At 37.1% G+C, this 25,586-nt stretch overlaps 1 protein-coding gene across 1 annotated transcript in view; it reads right to left on the bottom strand.

The window, feature by feature from the left end:
- Positions 1-11,359: 11,359 nt before the first annotated feature.
- Positions 11,360-25,586, bottom strand: part of wdr11 (WD repeat domain 11) — a gene marked incomplete at its 5' end in the record, with an annotated part of 76,428 nt that continues 62,201 nt past the window's right edge. Inside the window, 6 exons of the mRNA XM_057341339.1 lie at positions 11,360-12,417; positions 16,783-16,865; positions 17,440-17,585; positions 20,028-20,125; positions 20,838-21,003; positions 23,260-23,355. Coding sequence (XP_057197322.1) covers positions 12,215-12,417; positions 16,783-16,865; positions 17,440-17,585; positions 20,028-20,125; positions 20,838-21,003; positions 23,260-23,355 — 792 coding nt within the window. The remainder of the gene's footprint in view (positions 12,418-16,782; positions 16,866-17,439; positions 17,586-20,027; positions 20,126-20,837; positions 21,004-23,259; positions 23,356-25,586) is intronic.

Here is a 25,586-nt window from a genome sequence, read left to right as displayed (position 1 = left end):
TGAAGACGTGTCAAGTGACCGCGTCCTTCTTTATCCAGCTCTATCATCTCAGCTCTTGTCAGGTCGCCGCTTTCCATTCTCTGCTCTACCATCAGGTCTGGCCATGAACTGCATCCTGATCGCTGTGGTAACCTTGGAACAATGAGACAAGACTGGCTGAGAGTAGAGTACTGTTCTGCACTCTTTGATGCAACAAGTACATCAGTTGTGTTTTTGGTTCCGGTTGATCTAACTAATGCAGCCTAAACCCTCAGAGGATTTATATTATGGAAGTGTAGCGTATAAAAGATTAAAAAGATGCGTCTTTAGTCTAGATTTAAACTGACAGAGTGTGTCTGCCTCCCGGACAGTGCAGGGAAGACTATTCCAAAATTTAGGCGCTAAATAGGAAAAGGATCTACCACCTGCACTTGATTTTGAAATTCTAGGTATTACCAACTGACAGGACACCTGAGAGTGTAATGCACGTGAATGACTGTAATACAAGAGGAGTTCACTCATGTATTGAGGAGCTAAACCATGTAGGGCTTTATAGGTAATAAGCAAGATTTTAGTTAAGTTGAAGTTAACGCGATGCTTTATAGGTAACCAGTGCAAGGATGACAGAACCGGGCTAATATGGTCATACTTTTTTGTACGTGTAAGAACTCGAGCTGCCGAGTTTTGGACCAGTTGGAGTTTTTGTAATAAGCCTGCAGGGCAACCACCTAACAGTGCATTACAGTAATCTAGTCTTGATGTCATGAATGCATGAATTAACTTTTCTGCATCTGACATTGACAGCATATGACGTAGTTTAGATATATTCTTAAGATGGAAAAATGCAATTTTACAGGTGTTGGCGACGTGGCTCTCAAATGACAGATTACTATCGAATAGAGCGCCAAGATTCTTAGCTGACGACGAGGGTTTTATGGAACATCCGTCAATAGTTAATCAGTATTCTTGGTTGTTATGTATAGCAGTTTTCGGTCCAATAAGTAACACTTCAGTTTTGTCCGAGTTCAGTAATAACAAGTTGTTACTCATCCAGTTTTTTATATCATCTATGCATTCCATTATTCGAAGGAACTGCTGTGTTTCATGAGGCTTCGAGGAAATATAAAGTTGAGTATCATCAGCATAACAGTGAAAGCTAACTCCGTGTCGCTTTATTATATCTCCTAGAGGTAGCATGTATAATGCGAAGAGCAGAGGCCCTAAGACTGAACCCCTGTAGTACACCGTACTGGACTTGCGATTTGCGTGGCACCTCATTGTTTATTGCTACAAATTGAAAACGGTCAGATAAATAAGATTTAAACCATTTCAAAGCTATTCCTTTAATGCTGACGTAATTTTTGAGTCTATGTAGGAGTGTGCTGTGGTCAATGGTGTCGAATGCAGCACTAAGGTCTAGCAGCACCAATAATGAGATACAACCTTGGTCAGACGCCAATAGCAGATCATTTGTAACTCTGATCAAAGCAGTCTCTGTACTGTGACATGCTCTAAATCCAGACTGGAATTCTTCATTGATGTCATTTCTTTGGAGGAAGGAGCATAATTGAGTTGAAACTACTTTTTCCAGAACTTTAGATATTAAAGGTAGATTCGATATAGGCCTGTAGTTCCCCTCTAGGGTCTATGGTGGTTTTTCTAGACATGTTATTGACTTTTCTTATATTCTAAATATATTACTGAGTGTTCTTATATAAAATAATTTTCTTATAAAAAAGAATACATTTGAAGGTAGTTATAGAGTTCATGTACTTCGCTGATCTTAACAAGGGCTATGGGACTCATGTATGAGTTTGAGCAATTGAACACTTGTGTACACACCAAATATCTTATCACACTAAGACAGGAACTGCACGTACACCACACACACTTTTGTAGAGAAGTTTAATCAAGAACGCTGGGTTGCTTATTCTTACGTCTCTCTTTGATTGCTCGAGTAAATAAAGATTGAAAACTCTTGAAACCTGGCTCTCTGGTCTTCGTGAATTCTTTCTACATTGGCTGATCGACTTTTCGCCACGACAGGTCGAGTTGGGGTTTTTGACAAGGGGCCTTATAACAGCCACCTTATATGCTTTAGGCACATGTCCTAATGTCAGAGATGAGTTAATAATACTAAGAAGAGGATCTATAATTTCTGGGAGCATCTCTTTGAGTAGATTTGTAGGTATAGGGTCTAGCATGCATGTTGTTGATTTAGATGATCTAATGATTTTAGACAGCTCATCGTAATTTCATTTTCTCCTTAAGGGCGCTGTAGTTAGTTTGTTAAGCGGTTTTCACTTCTGATTGCATTGTTATAATTTTTTCTCTAATATCTTGGATTTTATTTGTGAAGTAATTCATAAATTCATCACTGTAATGTTGATATACAGGGTCAGAAGTCACTGACGATTTATTTTTTGTTAATTTAGCCACTGTGTTAAATAAAAACCTAGGGTTGTGCTGGTTTTCTTCTATTAGTGATGAAAAGTATGCGGATCTAGAAGTTATTAGGGCTTTCCTGTATTTTCGAATACTATCCTTCCATGCTGTACGAAATACCTCTAATTTAGTTTTCTTAAAGTTGCGCTCCATTTTTCGGGCCGCTTTCTTTAGAGCCTGAGTCTGTTCATTATACCACGGAGTGGGACTGCCATTTTTAATCTTCTTTAAACGTAGAGGAGCAACTGTGTCTAGCGTTTCCGAGAAGGTGGAATTAAAATTTTCAGTGGTAATGTCAAGATCTTCAACGTTATTTCTCATGCTAGCGATTTGAGACAATTCGGGCAGATTATCAAGAAACGCATCTTTGGTAGTTATCGTTCTACCATATTTGTAACAATGAGTTTTATTTGCAGCCGTAGGCCAGTGAAGCAAACATAATACCAGATAATGATCCGAAATGTCTTCACTCTGCTGAAGGATTTTAACGTCGTCCACATTTATACCGTAATACAGTATTAAATCTAAAGTATGATTACGAAGGTGAGTGGGTCCTGACACATGTTGACTAATGCCCATGGAGTTAAGAGTGTCTTTGAAAGCCATTCCTAAGGCATCTGTAATGCTACATCAGCTCAATCTAATAATGCAAAAGACTACTTCTCACATACCCAAAGTTAGAATTTTTTTTCTAACCTTGGAGGATTTGCCAGCTTTTTTTCAAGATCACCCAAGCGCACAGATGTTCTTGATAAAGTAGTCGCCCATAGACTACCAACATCAAGCAGTGTTAGATGGAACTTCCACAGCCGTGCCATCAATACAGTGTTTGAGCACAGAGAGGGCCTCATTCGCTGTTTTGAAACTATTCGAGACTCAGGTGACTTTGACCCTGTTACCACCAGAGAGGCAGGAGGCTTTACCATGCTGCTGGAGGATCAGGATTTTAATTTTTTTCTGCAACTTTTCCACAACATCATGCCACACGTGGACATCCTCTATGCCAAACTCCAGAAGAAGGACATAGATTCAGTCCACATTAAGGGGAGCATCCAGCAGTTCCAGCAGGACATACAGAAGATCAGGTAGCAGCTGTATTCCTTCTTTTGAATTTGTTATCATTATTATTGTTATTAGTCATACATTTTCTTAATCCTTTGCAGAAATTCTCTCCATTCTCTGGTTAACCAAAGCAGTGAAGGAGCTTCTCAACCAAAGAGGCTGCGGTTGCTTAGTCCAGACGTCCATTAACGGATTGCAACAGAGGTAAGTTTATTGTAGTCCTTGTTACTCTGCAGTTTTTCATAGAAAAGCTATCAAAGGAAGCTATCAAAAAGAAAGTAAATATTAACAACAAGTTAAACGGCATGGTTTCATTTACCCTCTTTGGGTACTAAATGTGTTCTCATGTCTTTGAGTTTATAATTTTTTTGCTTAAATATTGTAGCAAAGAGTAGATCCTTTGATATTGGGCTTTATTAAACTTTATGAAACNGTGTATTCTGCGACGTGAGACGGCAAGCAGACAGTTGGTTAAGCCATACTGTCTGCTCCCTGACCTGGGCCCCAGCGAGTCAAGTTTTAGCATTAGCATTAAGACTTTTTGCCATATTTCTAGACATATTTCTCTCCATTGCGGAACTTCGCATCGGACCGAGCACCCTCCCGTGACTATCTCCTGCCAGTGGCATCACGGACATTATTGTGTTGCCTTTATTTTTAACAATAAAGTGTACTGTTTCACCCGCAACTGAGTCTACCGTTTCTGTACCATGACAAATTTGGGTCAATGTTTGATACTCCTGCTTAACTCTAAACTATACTCGTTCATCTGATTCTCATGTCACATAGAGTCTCGTGCCGGCCGTCTATACGCAGATTTCATGGTCACAAACTTATCAGTCTTGGTCACTGCCAGAGGTCCAGAGGACTAGGTAGTGTTCAGATGGCTGTTCCTTACAGCTCATTGCCAAAACATAAATTTTAATCCCCATAGACTATGAATATTTAAAGTAAGAATTATTACTAACCAGATGTTATGACCCCTCCACAGATATAAGAAGTCCAACATTACTTTCTCTAATGGCTACTTTACAGTTTATAATCATGCCATAGTTTCTTATGTACACTTAGTTAGAATAATATTACAATAATCAGAGGTTGAGGCTCACCCTATTTAGATTGGTCAGACAACACTTTTTGTTGCTCTAAATGGAAATTCCCATTATTAGCCCCTATGGTTTAAATACACTTAGGGTGGGTTGCACCAACAAGGATTAAGTTTAAATCCAGATTAAATCAAGGTTTAATTAAAAATTCGGTTGCTCCAAACTTTAAACCTGTTTAAAATAATCAGGATTACATTTAAACCACAATATTGATCCTGGTTTAAAATCTACAGTAAACGTAGATTAACTTTAAATTCAGATTAAAATGCCAGTTAGGGATTAATTTTAGTTTAAATTAATTTTAATTTTATTAGTTTAAATAGTCAAAATGGCAGCACTTATTTGGTGGATTGATGAAAATGAAAGTTCCTCGCAGAAAAATAAGGGACCGCCTCAATCCTGTTGAGTTTTATGACTGTGCAGAATTTTCAAGGCACTACCGATTTAACAAGGAAACTACAATAAGGTTGTTTTCAAATGGTGGACAGAGACCTTTTTTGAGTACATAAATCAACTGTGAGCAGAATTGTTGGAAGAGTATCAAGGGCAATTGCAGCATTGAAAAATAATTTTATAAGATTTGCCCCAACAAGAGAAACATCTGCTGGATTTTACAGAACAGCAGGTTTTCCAGGAGTTATAGGAGCAATTGACTGTACTCACATTCCAATTCAAAATCCAGGTGGACAAATGTGATGAGAAGGCCCAAATCAGCAACATTGTAGCTCGATGGCCGGATCTACACATGACAGCAGAATCTTTGATAACAGCCACCTCTGTCCTCTTCTGGAAAGCCATGCATTTCAGGGCCACCTATGTGACAATGGATATCCTTGTCGTGCCTACCTGATGACGCCCCTTCTGAACCCTACAACGCCTGCTGAGAAACACTACAACACCTGTCACATTGCAGCCAGGGGTCTTGTTGAGAGGGTATTTGGAAAAAACGGTTTCCTTGTTTGCAGAACGGGCTACGTACAAAGCCTGAAACAACACTGGCAGTCATTGTTGCTCTGGCAGTGCTGTATAATTTAGGGATTAGACTGGGAGATGAACTACCACAGGAGCCTAATGGAGACCAACCAAATGGGAACACAGATGATGATGATGAAGAGGAGGAGCATATTGCTGCCACTGCAAATGGCAATGCTGTCCGGAGAACCCTAATTGAAAACCATTTTACTGCATAATAGCATAGTAATATACTGTATAGACATTTTTATTTTATATCAATTTTTATGTGTGTGGATGTTTGACTTTGAAATAGGTCACCAGTTTTGTAAAGTGCACATATTCTTTATTTACTATTATTGATGAAAAACAAGTTTGTATTTAGAAAATTAGACATATACAGAAGAGTTTAATTCCCGTTTCTTTCCATAAATAAAAAGATAACAGATTACAAATTGTAGCTCTTGCATTTTCTTTATTACAATAATGTGACAAGTAATATCAGTATTGCACAACTTACATTGTTGAACAAAACAAATAGATAATCAAATAGATAAATAAGTAAATAGATAGTAAATAGATAATTAAATAAACAAACAAACAAACAACTAAATAAATAAATAGGATACTTTTTAACAATCTATTTTCTCTGTGTTCAACTTTACATTTATTCTACAGCTCACTGAAAAATATACTAACTGGTTGAAGGTCTGTAAGTTCCTTACGTAAATACTTCCTTTTGTAAAAGCAGCACCTCTTTCTGCAACTTTGCATTCTCGATCTGAATAAGGTTTTTTCTTTCTCCAACTGTAGCAATTCAAAATGATTTTAACTTAATTCATTTTTTTTGTCTTTTGCTCTTTGGGGCCTCTGAGCATTTATTTTGATCTTGTACCAGAGTTGCTCCATCACTGATGCGTTTAGTAGATGTGGCATTCACGCAGGGAACAGTTCCCACATCTTCATCCGAACCTTAATTGGGGAGAAATATTAGAATAAAAAAGTATAACGACATTATGAAATCAACACTGACCCAGAATGCAAAATGAAATGTAGCTAACATGTACCTTTGTAGGACGATGTCGGGGGTTCCAGCTGGTCGGCAATGTCGTCGTCATCAAACGGGTTGCACAATGGGCTTATCTGTTGCGGGATCATCTGGATGATATTTTTTTGGACAACACGTCAATTTCTCCACTAGGAGGACCTCCACCACTGAGAAATATGCCCTTTCTCTCCTGGGACGCATCTTTTTTCGCTTTTAGGTTTTTCCAGCAGGCTTTCAAGTTATTTACATCCCGCTTGTCTTTAATCCCCGCAGACGCATTGAACTCTGCATTTAACTGGGTCCATGCCTCTTCTCTCTTTTTAACCGTGGAATTGTCTGTTCTTTTGTCTTCAATTGTGGTCCCATACATACTGCTCCATTAATTTATATATATATTTTTTCATAAATTGTGAAGTTTGAGCTTCTTAGGCTGCCACATTTTCTAGTCACGTATCAGTTATGCGACTGATCTGATAGCGGTTAATAATGACAGTTAAATACTTAATATTTAAAGTTAAATTATTGCACTGTTATGGTTTTATTAAAAAAGAGAAGCATTTACTGTGTAATTATATTGGCGAATCCATCATGGCGGACAAAATTAATCCTAAATGGCGGGTTTTTAATACTGGTTAAGGTGTTAATCTATGATTTGTTAATCAGTGATTAAAATTAAGTGGTGCAATTAACTTGATTTTAAATAAAATTAGGATCAACAAACCCTAGATTAGCTCTAAACTCTTATTTATTTAATCCTTGTTGGTGCAACCCACCCATAAACTAATGTCAAATTGTTAGCCAAATCTCTAAAATCTCAGCTGGTGTGCTCCAATGCTACACCTAGACAGGATTTTAATCAAGACACTAACCAGGGGTGCGTTTCCCGAACAACGACATAACTCGCTGGTTAACCACCGTAGTACGATGCATCATTGGGGAAATTAACGATGTAGTTACGACTGTTTCCCGAAACCGTAGTAACTCTGTTGGAGATCAATTGTTTGAACCAAGTTGGTTCAGCAATCTAGTTGATGACGCCACACAGGTGGTGGAGTAATGACGTCTACTAATAAATACGTTCAGATGGAATTAATGTCAAATTCTTGCTCTAAATAACATACATTGCATTTAAGGACTGCTTTTGTTATCTATTTTTGTTATCTGTTGTTTTATTTCATGACATTTAATTAATTTATAAGCGTCCTCCTACTTCATTCTGGCGGAGGGTGCTTGAGCACCTGCCTCTTTGGCCCGTAATGCCGAAAGTGCCCTTTTGTCAAGGCAAAAAAATATATATTTTTGTAATTAAAGGCCATTTTGTGAAGGCCTGCTCAATCTAACAATTAGTAAAATTAATGAATAATAATTTAACCCTAAATAAATGACTCACGTGATGACCTTTCACCTGATGACCTCATCTGGGAGGACTTCTCACGTTCAGATAGATGCCTTCAATAGATTAGCGCATTTCCAGGATAGCCTACATACTGTTCGCGGCTGCCGGGTAAGTGGTGTTTTCAGAGGAGCGGTGTGCTTGTTTACTTATTAGTGTATTTATTATTACAATAAAAAGTAGTATTTCACAAGAACGCCGTGAAGAGAGCATGCACGGCTGTTTTGTGTGTAACCTGCTCTGAACTGACGTGACGTTAGCTGCAGCTAATGCTACTTCTACACACAGCAATAAACAAATGTGCTTGTTCACTTCTTGAATCGATGTTTGCTGTTTGGGGGAGAAAAGTTTCACGGGCGTCGAGGGTTCTGGTCTTTTTATATTATTTGACTAAAACTATTAACACTTTGAAGTATTATTATTATTTACAGTATCACTGTAACACTGGTAAAACAGGCTTAGGCCATGTTCAGATATTACTTCTTTTTTTAACAAGTTGACAAAGGCGCTTTTTTAGTAAAAAAATACAAATATCACTCAGCAGAACGCCATGACTTCGGAGGCACGAAGGCAGCTCAGAGAAACAGATAGACAGCGTAACAGAAGTCTATTTGAATTTTAAACAGAGTTCGTCTTGCAATAACTAATCACATATTTAAAAACTACAATACTTATTTCTCGCTAGAAATGCAATCAGAAGTTGCTGAAAGTGAAAATTAAACTTAAATTTATACAAAACTATCATCCAACGGGCGTTTCGGCCGCCATTTTATTTTTTCGAGCTTGAGCCTTCTCGACCAATCACGTTCCTCGCATGTTGTTATGGAAACGACAGGTCTCTATCTTTTCAGAAAAGTTGAACTTTTTTCAACCTCTAAAGACTCTCTGAGCTGCAGAAAAAGACGCCATGTAAAAACAGACGCTAGCAGCTTCGAAAAAGAAGTCAAGTCTTTAAATGGCCTTATTCTGATTTTCTCATCCTCCGAATTATACTTATCAACGCCTTTTTATTATCATTATCATTTAAAAAAACGCAGAAGAGGGTTAGAACAGAATTATATTTTTAATATGACAAAACTATTTATTCTACAACAGGAAAGACAGCAACATCCCCAGCAGCCCCCTCAACATCAGCCAAGATATTTGGAAGAATGTCAGTAACTAGAAAGATCTCATCCCCCATTGACTCCCATAGTATTTATTTTCCCTACCATGGCAGTAAATGGGGGATGAGATCTGTTTGGTTACTGACATTCTTCCAAATATCTTTTAATGCGTTCAACAGAACAAAAACATTTACACAGGTTTGGAATAATCTGAGAGTGAGTAAATGATGACAGCATTTTCATTTTTGGGTGAACTATCCCTTTAAGGTTTTTCGACAACTTTATTCACTTAAATTTCTAATCCCAGCATCATGGCATTTGCTGCTTTATCAATTACAGAAGCATCCGTATTGATACACGTATTAGCAAGGAATGCATCGCGATATACAGTATTGCTGTATTGATGTTTTGAGCACAGCCATATTTAAAGCCTTGTTCCATGTGCCCCTCTTATACTTTGAGCACCTGCCCCTTTAAAAGTCCCTGCACGGCCCTGTTGGCTAACAATGCTTTTGGGAAATGCACCCCTGAATGGGGATTTGGATGTAATGTATCTACTAGAGTTTATAAATTCAGAATAATGCAGAATAAATGTTGTCGGCTCCACCTCATGTTTTCTAGGTTTAAACTGCCACTGGGACTCAAACAGGGCCTCTGAAGTGTAGGCCGGCTCTCCTTTGACGTTCAAGCATGATGGAAGGTAAGGTCCCCAAGCCAAGACAATGCCCAGCACATTGAGACCGTCATCTGACTGTATGCTGTGATACTGAGGACAGATACAAACCTGCGATCCCACCATCCAGATCCAAATGACCATTGTCTGTGGAAGTTTACACCTGAACCTCGTCGCCAGAAAGGGGGAATATGTAGCAACTGGTGTGACCAAGAATTTGGATTATTTGTCTTGGATTTTAAAATAAACATTAAAGGAGTGAACCTCTGTCATTGTGAAAAACTCCAGGTGGAAACAGAAGACCTCAGATAAGAAAGAAATTACCAACACAAAGGAAGTACTTTTTCTTAATGTGGTTACTAAACTGTCCTTTTCTGTAGTTTTATGTATGAATCCCTATTGTATGGTGATTCCCACACGGTTTTGCTAGCTATAATCAGTAATTATGTGAGTGTGATTTAGGTTCGGCTTGTATTCATGCAATTGAGTTTATCACAACTGTCATATTTACTATCTAATCAATCCTTTTCTAATTCCCCACCTGATGTATTTATAAAAATAAAACAGGCATCATATTCCAGCACATCCTGGACTTATATTTGAAAATTTGCCACATGGGCATAAACATGCAAATTGGGGATTTGATCAAGAAAAAGAAACTAGTCAATTTTAAAATCACAGGGTGTGGTCCCCATGAAGTAAAAAAAGTGACTGGCAACACTTTCAAGTTCTTCTGTTCCTGGCTTTCATATCCACCTTTCCAATCGTCCTTCGGCTCCTTACACACCCCACAAGTACTCATCGGAGACACCGACAGGGCAGACCTTTACTTCAGAAAACTTGTTGATCTCTAGACCTCACCAAGTCACTTTGCATTTGGAATAACTTAAGTTTTTCCATCTCCATATGCACATGGAACTTTTTCAGCCCTAATACAGCTATCTTACGTAACTATCAATTTTCAATAAAAATAGAATTACAATTAACCATGGTTTTACTACAGGGAACCATGTTTACTACATTTTAACCACAAAAAAAATCCCAAAGGTCCAGCATCAGAACAGATTATGCCAGTATCCTGACTGAAGGTGTAGAGGTCATAGATGCACTGTAGTCTTATCGATATATTTAGTGTAGCTGATGCAAAACCTATCCTTCACAAAAAAAACATTTTATTGAGTGCTATTTTTTAATGGCTACAAAAAAACTGTCTAACTTGGTTCTCAAACTGTACAACCAACTATCACAGTTAGTTACACAATAACATATTATGAATTGGTTTGCCATAACTAACCTTACTTGTGGTTAATGCCCTAAATCTAAAATGACATGCACTATTGTTATTATTTTCATGGTTTATATATTGGTGATCTCTGTCATGTTTACAGTCATTGAAATCTGCTGATATTTAATAGTCAAACTGTTCTATTAAATTTACTCATTAAAAATGTTATTTTGTGGTTAAATCATATAACTAACAAAAACCCTCCTTTTTTCATCCTATTTGATTAAACCCTTAAAAACATTCTAAATGAAACATTTAAGAGATTCATTTATGACGTGTCTCACAGAAACTTTTTCAAAGTCGCGTAAGCGTACGTTGCAACATTTTATTTTTAACAGAGGACACTTAATTCACCATTTTACAATAATGCACGAGCACATAAAATATTACAAGAGAAGAATGGTGAAGATTTTAACCTGGTGCATCAATACTGGTTTACTTTTTGGTCATGACAGCACATTTACAAAATCTCACACAAAAACATTACAGCAACAACAAATCAAGAAGAAAATTAAGTTAAAGGGAATCGCCCAAAAAATTTACCAAATTCACAACATTTTTTTTCCCAAATGCATAATTCTTCAAGGACCCATTTTAGCTAAACAAAACAAAACCACACAATATCTTCCATTATTAAAACAATGTAATTAATTATTTTATTTATGAAACAATTTACAAAACTGAATGTGCTGTTTTATTCATATAATTTTGCCTTGTAATACCTGGTAGGGCAGTGTGTTAAGTGTAGGAAATGTAATAATACAAATCAAGAATGTTTTAATGGCTTGTAACACTTCACAAAGAAAACATATATGGTCAATTATGTAACTGCAAAACAGGTTTTAAATGCATTACAACAGCAGGCAACGTATTAAGTAGTACTTGTTAGGGGAATGTCATCGGATACACCTAAAAACATCTCACAACCAACAAAAAATTATTAAATGTCTACATGACTCAAACTGGAAAAATGTATTTAAGGACAATAAAACGTGTGCTTATGTATCCGCATACAGTATACCCAACATATGGGTACACTGTAAAAGAGCGACACATAAACCAGATCTCTATACTCTTGCTGTGAATTTGAGACTTTATTAAATTAAACTTCTCTTGTATTTTTCATGAACATGCACCCTTTTTCTTCACTGTGTGTTTGAAGCAAGTCAGTCCATATTTACAAGAGTGTTATCCGCCTCTTCTTCATTGGGGCTGGGATCTGGTCCCACACCCTCTGTTTTTGACAACTCATCAAGCAACTCCTTTCCTGCTTCTCCAGCCTGGGATGCCCACAGCACAGCTCCCTGTTTTAGTCCGATGGAGCGAAGCAGTTTGGCATAGTTGACGAAGGCAACACCTACAAGCTTATGTGCGAGCTTGGTCAAGGAAACATTGTTTTTATGAATGGCGTTTGCTTTGACATTTTCTAATACAATGACACACATTTTGAGGTTGCTTAAGACTGGTACTAGACTAAAATAAACTGAAAACAGCTTGAACTGACAAATCTTAAAATACATCAGTGCCATTGTTTTGTCTCAAAATGCATGCAAGCAATATTTTTTTTGTAAGGCATGTTTGTAAAAACTACTTAAATGTCCTAATTTAACTAAGGCCTAGGCCTGATTTAACCTAATCCCTGTCATAGAAACTGCCCCTTAAAGTTTTAATAACTATAAAATATAATATTATGTATAATGCAACTATACACAGGTACTACATAAAAATGTAACAGGTTATATTTTAAATTTTCACTTTCATAAGATGAAAAACTCTCAAATCTCGTTTTATTGACATAGTGCATGCTCTTTTTATTTATTTTATTATTACTATTTTACTAACAACCTACTTTACACCACAGTCCAGCAAAACTATGATTTGCTACTTACTGATGATAGTGGTGGCCTATATTTATATATGCCCATATATATTGGCCCTTTTTTCCAAAAGATAAACATGCATTTTAATGATGGCATTTTTACGAGAAAAGTCAAAGCGTTTGTGTGTAAAGTATTTTGACATCATTTCGATGTGGGATGAGGATGTGGAAGAATCTGTTAATGCCAAGAAGATGCATGAAAAGTCAGCTGTCATTAAAAACCAGGCTTATTCCATCAAATATGGTTCCATTCCACCTATGGTGTGACACAGGGGCGCAACTGCACATTTTCTGAGGGGTATGCGAGATCAGTTTTGGCACCCCCCAATATAGAAAACACAACAAATATTTTTTTTCATATAAGTTGTATATTACCTTTGGAGTCATTCTAGTAATATTTTAAATCATGTGATGGTGACAATTAGATTCGCATATATATTAGATTAGATATGCTATATCTATAGCAGAAGCATAAAGATTTCCTTTTACATAAACACTTTTCCAACTGCTTCACAGTGTAACAGATACACGATTCTGAAAAGATAAATAACACATCTTAAAACTAATAAAACGATGGAGTAAAAGTAAAAGTACATAAAGTTTATGTTCAGACATACACAATAAATTAGGGCTGCAACTAAAAATTATTTTGACAATCGAATAATCGGACGATTTTTTTTTCTTTTTTTGATTAATCGGACAAAAGGCTAAACAATTTTTAATTTTAGCTTTTGCTTATAATAACTAAATAAAACCCAAAATAAGGGTATTTATTGTATTCTTTGAAAATTTTGACATTTAATACCCTTTAACAAAAAAAGCTTTTTTAAACAATAAAACTTCTTTAAATATCCCAAATACTGTATAAGTAACAAACGAGTTGTGGCCCATTAGTGATGTGCTGGTGAGGAAATGTTCCCAGTGAATAATAAACTTATATTGATCTTCAATGTTAGACATTTAGATTATAACCTATCTTTGAACAAAAATGATCACTAACATTATTCATTATTATCAAAACTAATAAGACGTGTTACATGATATACTTGCGTCGTATAACACAAACAAACAAAAGGTCTTTGTTTTTCCCCTACTTACTTTAAAACGAATGCTTAGTTTGTGGTTTATTAATATTTAATGAAAACACAACAATAAAATAGTAGCCTATGTTAAACATACTTTAACTGAAACTTTTATTGAAAAACGAAATAAGATAACTTGCATTATAACGCAAATAAATAAAATATCTTTGGATTTTTCCCTTACTTTAAAACATTTTTAGTTTGTGGTTCATATTTTATGAAAACACAACATGATTAAAGTAAAACAAAGACAAACTCACTTACATTGAACGAATAATTGTTTTTATTTACAAACGTTCTTTTGCGCTCTTTGCTCTGTCATCATGTCAATCATTGCGCTGTTTCACTGTCCTTATGCAATCTCCCGGTGCTCAGTGCTGCGCGCTGTATGGAGAAGACGCATCAGCTCGTTCTGTTTGCAGAAGTCGCATCTGCTTGCGTTAGGCTATATGAAGAACACGGGCCTGATGTTCAAACTGCACAGCTCGCGTCATCTGGCGTTTAACGAAGAGCCCGACATCTAGCTTTTACGTGTGATAGTGGGAGACATTGTTGTCCTCAATATACTTGTTTTTCATTTTCTTGTTCTGTTCTGTGCCTCAGGACGTTTCTGCTCGATCCATTTGGTCATGTGACTGTCACAGAGTAATAATAACTTGATTAAATAAAATATATTTGTTGAACTCGTTTAAAATGCTAGACATAAATTAAAAATTTTTATATAAAACTTTTGCTATTCAATTAGAAGCAAGCAATTCCCTAGAATACCATGATATGCTTCAGCATTAAGATTTGTACTCATGGAAATTACTAAAGTAGACAGATCTGTTCATTAGCGTTCCAATACTTTTGTCCATATTAGTGTACCTATAAATAGTAACTTCAGAAAAAGTAAAATAATTCTGAAATGGTCTTTTTTCCAGAAAAGTATTTATGTTCACATATTCAGTCCATTTTTGTTTGCCTAACAACTCGTGCTTTTAACGGGTGCCTCATAGGGTGAGAAAAACAAAAGCACTCTTTTTAAATGAACAGAAATGAAATCAACGGTCACTTAGGTCTACTTGTAAGTCGCTTTGGATAAAAGCGTCTGCCAAATTAATAAATGTAAATGTAAATGTAGGTCACTCATGCAGATTCCAAATTTTGCTATTTCACACTATTTGGTCACACTTTATTTTAAGGTCCAATTCTCGTTATTAACAACACATTAACTGCGACTTTTGCCTCAATAAACTCCTAATTTGGTGCGCTAATTTTGGTATGATAGTTGTTAGGTTTAGGTATTGGGTAGGATCAGGGATGTAGAATGTGGTCATGCAGAATATGTGCCTTATAAGTGCTAATAATCAGCCAATATTCTAATAATATGCATGCTAATAAGCAACTTGTTAATAGTGAGAGTTGGTCCCTATAATAAAGTTTTACCCACTATTTTGCTATTGTCAATCATTTTCACTCTATTCTTATAATGCCATTTAATTTAAACAAGAATTACTTTATTACTGTAATTCTATGCTACATGTCATTCAACACTGTACCTTGTTGAATATCACCAAGATATTTATTTTGATAAACTATTAGAAGTGCACTAGCAGATCATTTCTAATTGGTACAGCATATAACAAAATAAATGCCAATACTGTATAAGGACTCCTGTGGAACATGAAAGCTGATCAAATGTATACAGTACTTTACACTGTCTTCTAAATGCATAAGCTAACAAACAGACATTGGTTTGTAAGAAATGATAAACATTAAGCATGTTAGCCTGTAAACAACCCAGAAAATACAATACATTCTGAAGACGTCTCCAGTTAGTCTTCATTTGGTCAGCATGACAATACTTTGTGACAATGTTCTGAGGACGTCTTGGTTTCATTTTTTAAATATTGGCCAAAATCCCAGGAACGCTGTGGTCACGTCCTCAAATAATGTCGTGAATTAATCCCACATGGAATGTTGTAGCGATGTGGTATACTGATCTCCAGATAACCTGGACACTGGTACATATCGTGTCATTTTGTTAATGTATCTGATCATTTTTATTTATTATGTAATATATTACATGAAATATTAATGATCAGAGTAAAATATGCTATGTCATAACGAATGCTATAAATCCGACTTTTCACAGCTATTAAACTAGAGTTCAGTAAGATACAACAATTAAACTTTTATTTATTCTGTTTATTTATTCAATGCATGCGTCTGATGTGTGTGTGCGCTTCTCCAGCACATGCGTTCTCTGTTCATGAAACATTAACGGTCATTTCAATTTACCTCACTGCCTGATATATTCCTTTAGTGGTTCATTTCTATTTTTTTACACATGCTTCAAATGTGGGAATGCGCTGCGTGATGTCACTGCACCTGCTGCGGCCATGTTAAGGCAGCAAACTTCCTTGATTATTACGCTGGAATGGGAGTATAGTTCCTAATCATATCGGCCTAGAAAATCGCTACTTTTCATTTTCCGCCGGTCTTGGCACACGATATGACTACAGAAGAGTCCAGTTTTAAATAGGAAAAATATCGAAACTCTTTGGTCATTTTTGAACGCGATGCTACTGGTCTAATTGGATTCAATGATCTATGCTATAAGCTATGCTAAAAGTGCTATCGCCAGACCCGTCGGTTGAATAGATTCCAAAACGGTAAAACTCAACTTATTAACTCTGGGGGAGGTGGAGAATGAGCCCATTTCCAAAAAAAGTGGAGTGTTCCTTTAACTGGGAAGCTTTGAAAAAAGAAATATGCACTTAAAGGATATTGACATCATCGTCATTCGCCTCCATCACTTCATATCTCAAACATGCTTTGATGAACAGTGCAGAACGGTCGAAATATCTCATGCTGTCAGGAAATTTAAAGACATGTCAGAAACATGAGAACATCAAGTCTTTTAATAAGCACGTATCATTCTGCACATGACTAGAACTTAAGATACAGTGTCTCTCACACAGAATTTGCAGGTATTCTGACAAGGATATGCAATTAGCATTCCCCGTGACTGCAAACCCAATGAGAAAAACATTGCTTCATTGTATTTTAGTCAAGACAATTACTTGCTTGCAGTTTTAAAGCAGCCCATTCAAAAAATATTTGTTTCACTACTGACTTACCCTCGCGTCATTAATCCATGACCAGGACCATACGGAACTGTGGACTTTTTTTGTTAATTCCACACAAAATTATGGGAAAAATCTGCAGAATTCCATTAAATAGTTTTAAATGTGTTTAGATTTGTACACAAATGTAAATATGCATCCTAATAAGCTCCTCTGCGCTTAGTTTTGTTTTAAACATCTTGCTTAAATATCAAATCGATCGTCAAGCTCAAGCTCGGGAAAGCCACTATTTCAACAATTTGTATAAGAATGACTGGTGCAAGGATTGAATGAGGCTTAGAGAAGAAGAAAGAGCAAACCTGTGAAGCATCTCGCCCACTTTATGAAAGCATCCCAGTGATAGCAGGACCAGGATGGCCTTTGACTTCTGATTAACCTGAGGAGAACATAGATGCTCTGCCCAGCGCTTCAGCACATCTGAACTCTCTGTTGGGTTCAGGCGCACCTAACGCAAAAGAAAGAAACATGAGATTCATCTGATTGTTTGATGAACGCTGTACACATATATGGCAAAGGCTTTCTGAAGTCTGCATGTTCAGACCTGGCATCTAATTTACTTCGAAGAGTCAAGATTGAACAGCTTTTTATCAATCTAAAATGACACAAAGTTATGCTTTTACAAGTCATCAGATGGAACAAACAATCCCTGGATTTGTGCCATCAAACCTCTTAAGCAGTTAAGATCAAGTAAATGAGACATAATGAGTTCATTTCAGACAAATTGTCATGATAACGAAGAGAGACATGGACAGAGGACCCAAGTGCAGACAGCGGGTAAGGGGTTAACATAAATGTTTAATAATAAAACACAAAACATGAAACAAAAACACACGAGGGGGTAAAACATCACACAGCAAGGAATTTAACATGAAGGGTAAACAGGGACCTAGACAACTACACTAAACTCAACAAGACTAGATACAATACAAGACATAAACTACCATTAACAAAACTAGATACACAGCAATACAGACCAGGGTGGTGACAAGGTACGGACAAGGCAAAATGAACCGACACAAGACAGAAAACACAAGGGCATTAAATAAGGGAAAATCAAGAGGGAACAGCTGACGGGCATGAAACAACAACGAGCAATAATGAGGAGACGAGAGGGCAGGAACAGAGATGAGACCGGAGGGAGTATGGCAAGCCACAAGGGCCAAAATTACCTCCCTCCACATAAAACATGAGGTTCTGTCATGGTTCTGCCTCTTCTCGTCATGTCTTTCTTGGTCTTGTGGCAGAACCATGACACAAATAGAAACCATGACCTTAAAAACTCTTTTAAAGAGCCACTGCAGCCAAAGAGATCACAAATGTCTAAGATCCCGTCAACACGGAGACGAGAAGAGTAGCTGTACTGTATACGTAAAAATGTTTTATGGTATGGGTGTTTCGTCCAGATAGATCTGCCGTTTTGGGAATCTGAAACCGCTATTTTTTGAAACTGGGTCCCAGAGTGGATAAATCTGAAAAACTACGCCCAACCCATATATTTTCTGAAACGATGATGTCATCACCCCACGCCTCGACCCTAGTCAGACACCGCATAAGGTTTATGTGCATGCTTAGAGTCATCTTCTCCGCTTTTAGTGTATCTCTGTGGCAGAATTACAGCGTCAAATACCAGTCTGGCATGTATACTATATTGTTTTGAGTCAGTTTCAGTGGTTTCGTGTGTACGCAGATATTTCTTGAGACGATAATGCGTTTATGGAATTGTTTTTTTAGAATGAGGAAAAAGCTCTGGCTTGGTGTGGATGTGGTTTATGTCATAAAGTAAAATGCAGTCGGTGAAAAATAATAATAAGGCATGTATTAAACAAGGTTTTTGCAGTATTAAAATCAGTAATTGGACTCTACGTAAACATATGTTAAGCAAATTAACATTTTTTATATCATTTTGTGTATGTAAACGTATAAACGCACTTGCATACACAGCCGCGGAAAAATTAAGAGACCACTTCAATATCAGTTTTCCTGATTTTACAATGGACTATTTATGTGTTTAGGTAAAATTATAATTTTTGTTTTGTTCTGTGAACTACTAACAATATTTCCAATCCCAAATCATAACACAGCATCTTTTCTGTTATTTTGATCTGTTTCTCAATTTTTCATTTTCTGCAAATAAATGCAAATACAGTATTTTTTCAGAGCTGCAAAGAAAAGAACAAATTCACTCATATTTCAACATTTATTTAGGAAAATTTCTAAGTTATTTTTTTATGTGATAACCTCAATTTTGGGGTTTTCGAGTATCTTGTCATGCTGTCAGTCTGTCACATTGCTGTTAGATGACTTTGTCATTCCTAAGATTGCAAATTTAAAAGACACTGAACTGGAATGGCCAATACATCTAGAAATGCTGATTAAATAAAAATTTGGAATGGTGTCTTAATTTTTTTCCAGGGCTATATACAGATTTACATTTATATTCAATATTTATCTATTATGTATAGAGGGTATGCATTGACATCACTTTCCCATGTGAACACGCTGGGACACGCCCCCTTGAGTGCCGGGTTATGCTCCCTTAAGTGGCAAAACACTCACGCGAAATGGCTGCTTTCAATATGAGAAACAAATAAACCGGGACTAAAACATGCAATTATATGTTGAAATTAAGAGCAGTTGGACTCGACTGTGATCCTTACGACTTACAAAGGAACCAGGTGTCCTTGGACACCAAATGTTGCGCGGAATTGCGTTTGCTGATACTGTAAGCGGCCATTTTGCTGAGTGTTTTGCCACTCAAGGGGGAGTGATACGGCATGTTCATGTGGGAAATTGACGTCACGTGCATACCATCTATATCAGTACATCACTACAGAAGTAGTGAAAAAGATGTGGTCTCACCGTGTATGTGTGTGTGTGTGTGTGGTACCTTGGCCAGCCAGGCAGCGCGGTTCCATTCTCCGTATGTCTGCAGATAACGGCATGCATCAACTGCTTTGTCAATCAGGCACAGCAACTGAACGCCCTCTAAGACACAGAGACGCACAGAGAATCAGCAAAGAAGCAACACCATGGAAAGCACACTGTTAATAGCATTCGCGTGGAAGAGGGCAGATGTGAAGGATCATCTGCAGGTGGCCCCATGTAACTCTGCTACATGCTATATAAGCTAATAGCAAGTCATAAACAAACTCAAGTGTAAATGTGCCGATTCATTATAGTTTAAGAATCAAGTTAGAAATGGAAAGAAAATGTGCGTAATTATCATGGAAATAATGTTTTACATTGTAGTACTTAATAGAACAGTAAATATATTAATCTAATAAAAATATTAAATGTTTTAACCAGAACTGGTGTGTGTGTGTGTGAAGTTAACAGTCTCTTGTGTACTTTGTGTGTACTGTAGATCGGTATGTTTCAGTAATATTTTCGGCATGATAAACATTTCTTTGTGCATGTAAATTATTTCATTTTAGTGAAAGAAATGATGGATTACGCTATAGCGGTAACTACGGTTCCCAGTAAATGAAAATATTTGATCTGTTCCTCTCACAAAGCTAGCATGTGGCTAACTCTTCTTGAAGGTTGACAGGCACCTTGTCTGTTTTCATTGTATGGAGGCAAACAGCTAAATATTTTCTGCAAAATATCTCCTTTTGCATTTCATTAAAGAAAGAATATGGCAAACAACTAAAGGATGTTATCTTTTTGATAAATTATCACTTTTCTGTTGCTCTACCTGCCAGTTTGCCGTTGGCAATCATATTGGTGGCAACCAGTTTAATGGTGCTCTGAGACGGGCCAGAGGAAGTGATGGTGGTTACTAGACAGGCTTTAAGCGAATCACAGTAATAGCTCGGGTTATCTGCGCTGGTCTCCAAGAGCAACTGTACTGCACGGTCCGTCTGTGGGATAAAGAGAAACATAATTATAAAACCAATATGATCAGATTTTAGACGTCGCGTTAACCGAAAATTCTCTGTCTATGACAGACTTTTTTACCACTGATGGAAAAATCTGACGGCCGTCCGCCATTTTGACGGATTACAATGAGGGCAATATGTAATTCCCCTTCATGTCAAGTTGGTAGCATCCAATCATTTCCTTTCATCAGAACGTGATCATAAGTGCCTGGAGGAAAGGACGAATGTTTCCCATTCATTACTCATAAACGCCTCGCCCATTCAACAAAACCCACGCGGGATCAGTGGAGACTCGCGGTGCAGAGCCAGGCGTGTGTATAAACATGGCATTAGACTATGACGGCCCACCACCGTCAAATTTGTTTCGCCATAGTTTCAAAACGAACTGAAAATCTTTTGAATAATAATAATGCTCACATACTGTATACACACAGTGGTACGGAGTTTACATACGTTTTTCCTTCAGAGAGCGATAGCGACTAGCGTCATTTTGGATAAACCTTAACTTTAAGTAAGTGGGTAAATGTCTCTCTGCATCATTTCTGTTCAATGAGCGGCAGAAGCAGCACATTCATAACCAAACAGCAGCTTAAAGTTACTTGTAACTGAATGAATGAATGGGCCTGGAGCCTGTCACACAACGCCAGGCAATCTTTAGCTGTGACCCAGTGTGCGTGACTTCCACCCCCAAGCGAACATCGCACAAATAAAAAAACATTAAATCATGCGTTTTGTCTGTTTTCATTAGAATGGACATTTGTCAAACAAAGAAGCTATCATCTTGCAAATAGGTAAACTAACCCATTGCTTATAAATATATTGATTAGGCCTATTGTAGTTTTTAAAATGTTTTACTTTTAATTGTGCATTTTAACAGTCATTTCATTAAAGTTTTGTACACCAAAGCACCCGTTAACCTTGTAATTTCAAGCATTTAAATGATCATATAATTAGGCTAGAAAAGTAAATACTTTATTAATGTAATGAAAATAAGAAATCGCATTGGAATCCTATTTTTACATTGTCATACTAAATGAAAAAAACTTAATCTATCTTTCTATTTGTCATTATTCCTTATCAGTTATCAAAAAGGTAAAGCATACACGGACCTTCGGCCTTACTCAAAACTTGTGTAGACGAGCTGAGACCTGTCGTGAGATTTGATCGTAGCATCCGCTCACGTCCATTTTGATAAATGCCACATTTTGCGTTGAAACGACCGTACGCCCAGTTTTCGGTCGTACGCTCGTTTCATAAATGAGGCCCAGTATGTTCAGAGAGAAAATGCATGTACATAGCGATGATGTCACAAACGTGCTAATTTGCACGTAACAACACCTTGCACCATAGTGACGGGTAAAAATAGATGACATTTCTTATAAAATGCTTATTTAAGACAAATAGATGAAACATGAACTGCTTCCGTTTAAAGTCTACCAAACGCACACACCTTAAAGAGCAAAACAGCATTTAATGCTTGAATTTAAATAGAATTACACAATTTGGAAGCAGAGGCTTTCTTCACAAATAGATCATTACGATTTCAGACTTTAAATTGTGTGCACTGGATGAGAAGCGCCGCTTTTTGTATGTGGCAGGATTTTGAGCAGCACCCAAAGTTGTAACGGAGCGCCACCTCCCGCAGCCGGTGTGTGTACTGTTATAAAAACAATATTTTCGAATTTTAGAGATATGCCGTGGTGTGGCACGTCCGGTGTGCGACCCCCTTTAAAATCTGAGGTACGCACTGAATCATGATTCCTGTGTACTGTTACACCTCTGGTATTTATTGTATATAGTATATGCGTGTTGTTCTGGGAAAAAGGTTAGGCCAAGGGAAGGGTTTAGGGTTCAGGGATTAGGTCAAGAATGTGAAAAAAATGCAGATACTTCAAATAGTACAATTCACTTACATGAAGGTACACTATAGTATTTAAATACACCAAATATACAACATTAAAGCCCTAGCATTCTGTACAGTCGAAGCTAATGCATGTTATTACATGGTAGAAAACCTTTCATGTGATAAAGGTATTTTTAACATACTGTGTTACAAATCTAAATGAATGTCATACATCTGATCATATTATAAATACAGTACAGTGATATATTTTAGCCTAACATTACCCGTAAACCACGGTAAACAGATCTAGAGCCTTTTTTGCCTAGTCAGTTTATCTAGATTCATTATAACGATGTGCTGTAAAATAAAAGAATGCAGTGTTGATGCGAACTAACCTGACCCAGTAGCAGAAGCTGGTCTGCACACTTTTTAGTATGTTCATAACTGGACCTCTTCACCTCCTGAAGATGAACCCGCTCCAGCTGAAACCTCTGAATGAGAGGAAGAGAATAAGAGATTGATTTAGTTTCTTTAAAGAGAACATCCTGTGCACATAGCAATTTTGTCCATGTATAATGTTTGTATATTATTTCTGTATTTGACTGTTTTCCACCCTCTAACCTAGGGGTCGGGAACCTTTTTTTACCAAAGAGCCATTTTCCAGTTTTGGTTAATTCGTTATTGCAAAAGAACCTGTAACACGTCTTTGTGAGAAAAAGGGATAGCTCACCAACTTAAAGTAACTTAGTTGCAAATAAAAGGAAAACTCACAAATGTGTCCCTCAAAACCTGATTTATTCTTCCGTGCACATTGAAAACCTCCGTTGGAAATGTGTCACTTAACAAAACACTTAGATTAAGTAAGAAAACACAAATAAACGCAAAATGGGAACATCAGAGTCCCTCCGGCATACATGCGGGGTGCAGTCGAAGCGCACGTAAATCTGGAAGCATAGGCAAATTGCTCCTTAAAGGGACCACACCTTACACCACTCGTTACAAGCCATTGCAAAAACTACTATTTTCTATTATAAAAACATGGTTTAATGGCTACAATACTAATAACTTGATTAAGGTGCACAGACAGCTCAAAAATAAATACATTTGGGGCTTCAGAAAATGACTTCCATTCTGGCTTGTGTGTTCAACTTCTTGAAATGCTGTAGACCGATCGTCGTATCACACAAAAGCACACAGAGTTCTAATAGCTTTGTGGTTTGGTTCGTATGAAGTGAAGACACTAACATACCAGCCAGGGCCGTGCAGAGACCTTTAAAGGGGCAGGTGCTCAAAGTATAAAAGGGGCACATGGAACAAGGCTTTAAATATGGCTGTGCTCAAAACATCAATACTGTATATCGCGATGCATTCCTTGCTGATACGTGTATCAATACGGATGCTTCTGTAATTGATAAAGAAGCAAATGCCATGATGCTGGGATTAGAAACTTAAGTGAATAAAGTTGTCGAAAAACCTTAAAGGGATAGTTCACCCAAAAATGAAAATGCTGTCATCATTTACTCACCCTCAGATTATTCCAAACCTGTGTAAATGTTTTTGTTCTGTTGAACGCATTAAAAGATATTTGGAAGAATGTCAGTAACCAAAAAGATCTCATCCCCCATTTACTGCCATGGTATAGGGAAAATAAATACTATGGGAGTCAATGGGGGATGAGATCTTTCTAGTTACTGACATTCTTCCAAATATCTTGGCTGATGTTGAGGGGGCTGCTGGGGATGTTGCTGTCTTTGCTTTTTGTCATATTAAAAATATAATTCTGTTCTAACCCTCTTCTGTTTTTTTTTTAAATGATAATGATGATAAAAAAGCGTTGATAAATATAATTCGGAGGATGAGAAAATCAGAATAAGGCCATTTTCAGACTTAACTTCATTTTCGAAGCTGCTAGCGTCTGTTTTACATTATAATCCTATGTAATAACCCTGTTTTCCAAAAAAGTGCTGAGCCCTTTTTTAAACGCCAGCGCCGGCGTCTTTTTCTGCAGCTCACAGCGTCGTTTGAGGTTGAAAAAAAGTTCAACTTTTCTGAAAAGATAGAGACCTGTCATTTCCATAACAACATGCGAGGAACGTGATTGGTCGAGAAGGCTCAAGCTCGAAAAAATAAAATGGCGGCCTAAACGCCCGTTGGAGGATAGTTTTGTATAAATGTAAGTTTAATTTTCACTTTCAGCAACTTCTGATTGCATTTCTAGCGAGAAATAAGTATTGTAGTTTTTAAATATGTGATTAGTTATTGCAAGACGAACTCTGTTTCTAATTCAAATAGACTTCTGTTACGCTGTCTATCTGTTTCTCTGGGCTGCCTTCGTGCTTCCTGTAACAGGCGCGTACTCGGCCCGCCTTGTAGGGGAAATTGCTAGGTTACTTTGGAAGACTCAAAGAGGAAAGGATCTTGGTCCCCTTCCCTAGTACTTTTATTAAGGCCCAATCCCAATTCTATTTTCTACCCCTTCGCCTACCCCTCGCCCCTTCCCCTTGCCTCTTGAAACAAAGTGGCAAGGGGAAGGGCTACAAATTTTCCGCTAAGAAATGGGACACCACTACTACACTGTTATACGTCATCATATACGTCGTTGCTAGCTCGTCACGTCAGAGGACATGTGCCGATGCACCGGGTATATGACATAAAAATATATTTTCTAGTATCGTGCAATCAGTGCTGTCCGCTAGCAAACTTTAGTGATTTTTTTGCAAAC

This window comes from Triplophysa rosa, linkage group LG9, assembly GCF_024868665.1.
Source record: "Triplophysa rosa linkage group LG9, Trosa_1v2, whole genome shotgun sequence".
In the NCBI taxonomy this organism is placed as follows: domain Eukaryota; kingdom Metazoa; phylum Chordata; class Actinopteri; order Cypriniformes; family Nemacheilidae; genus Triplophysa; species Triplophysa rosa.
The sequence above is the reverse complement of the archived record's forward strand: the minus strand, read 5'-3'. Positions and strand labels throughout refer to the sequence as shown.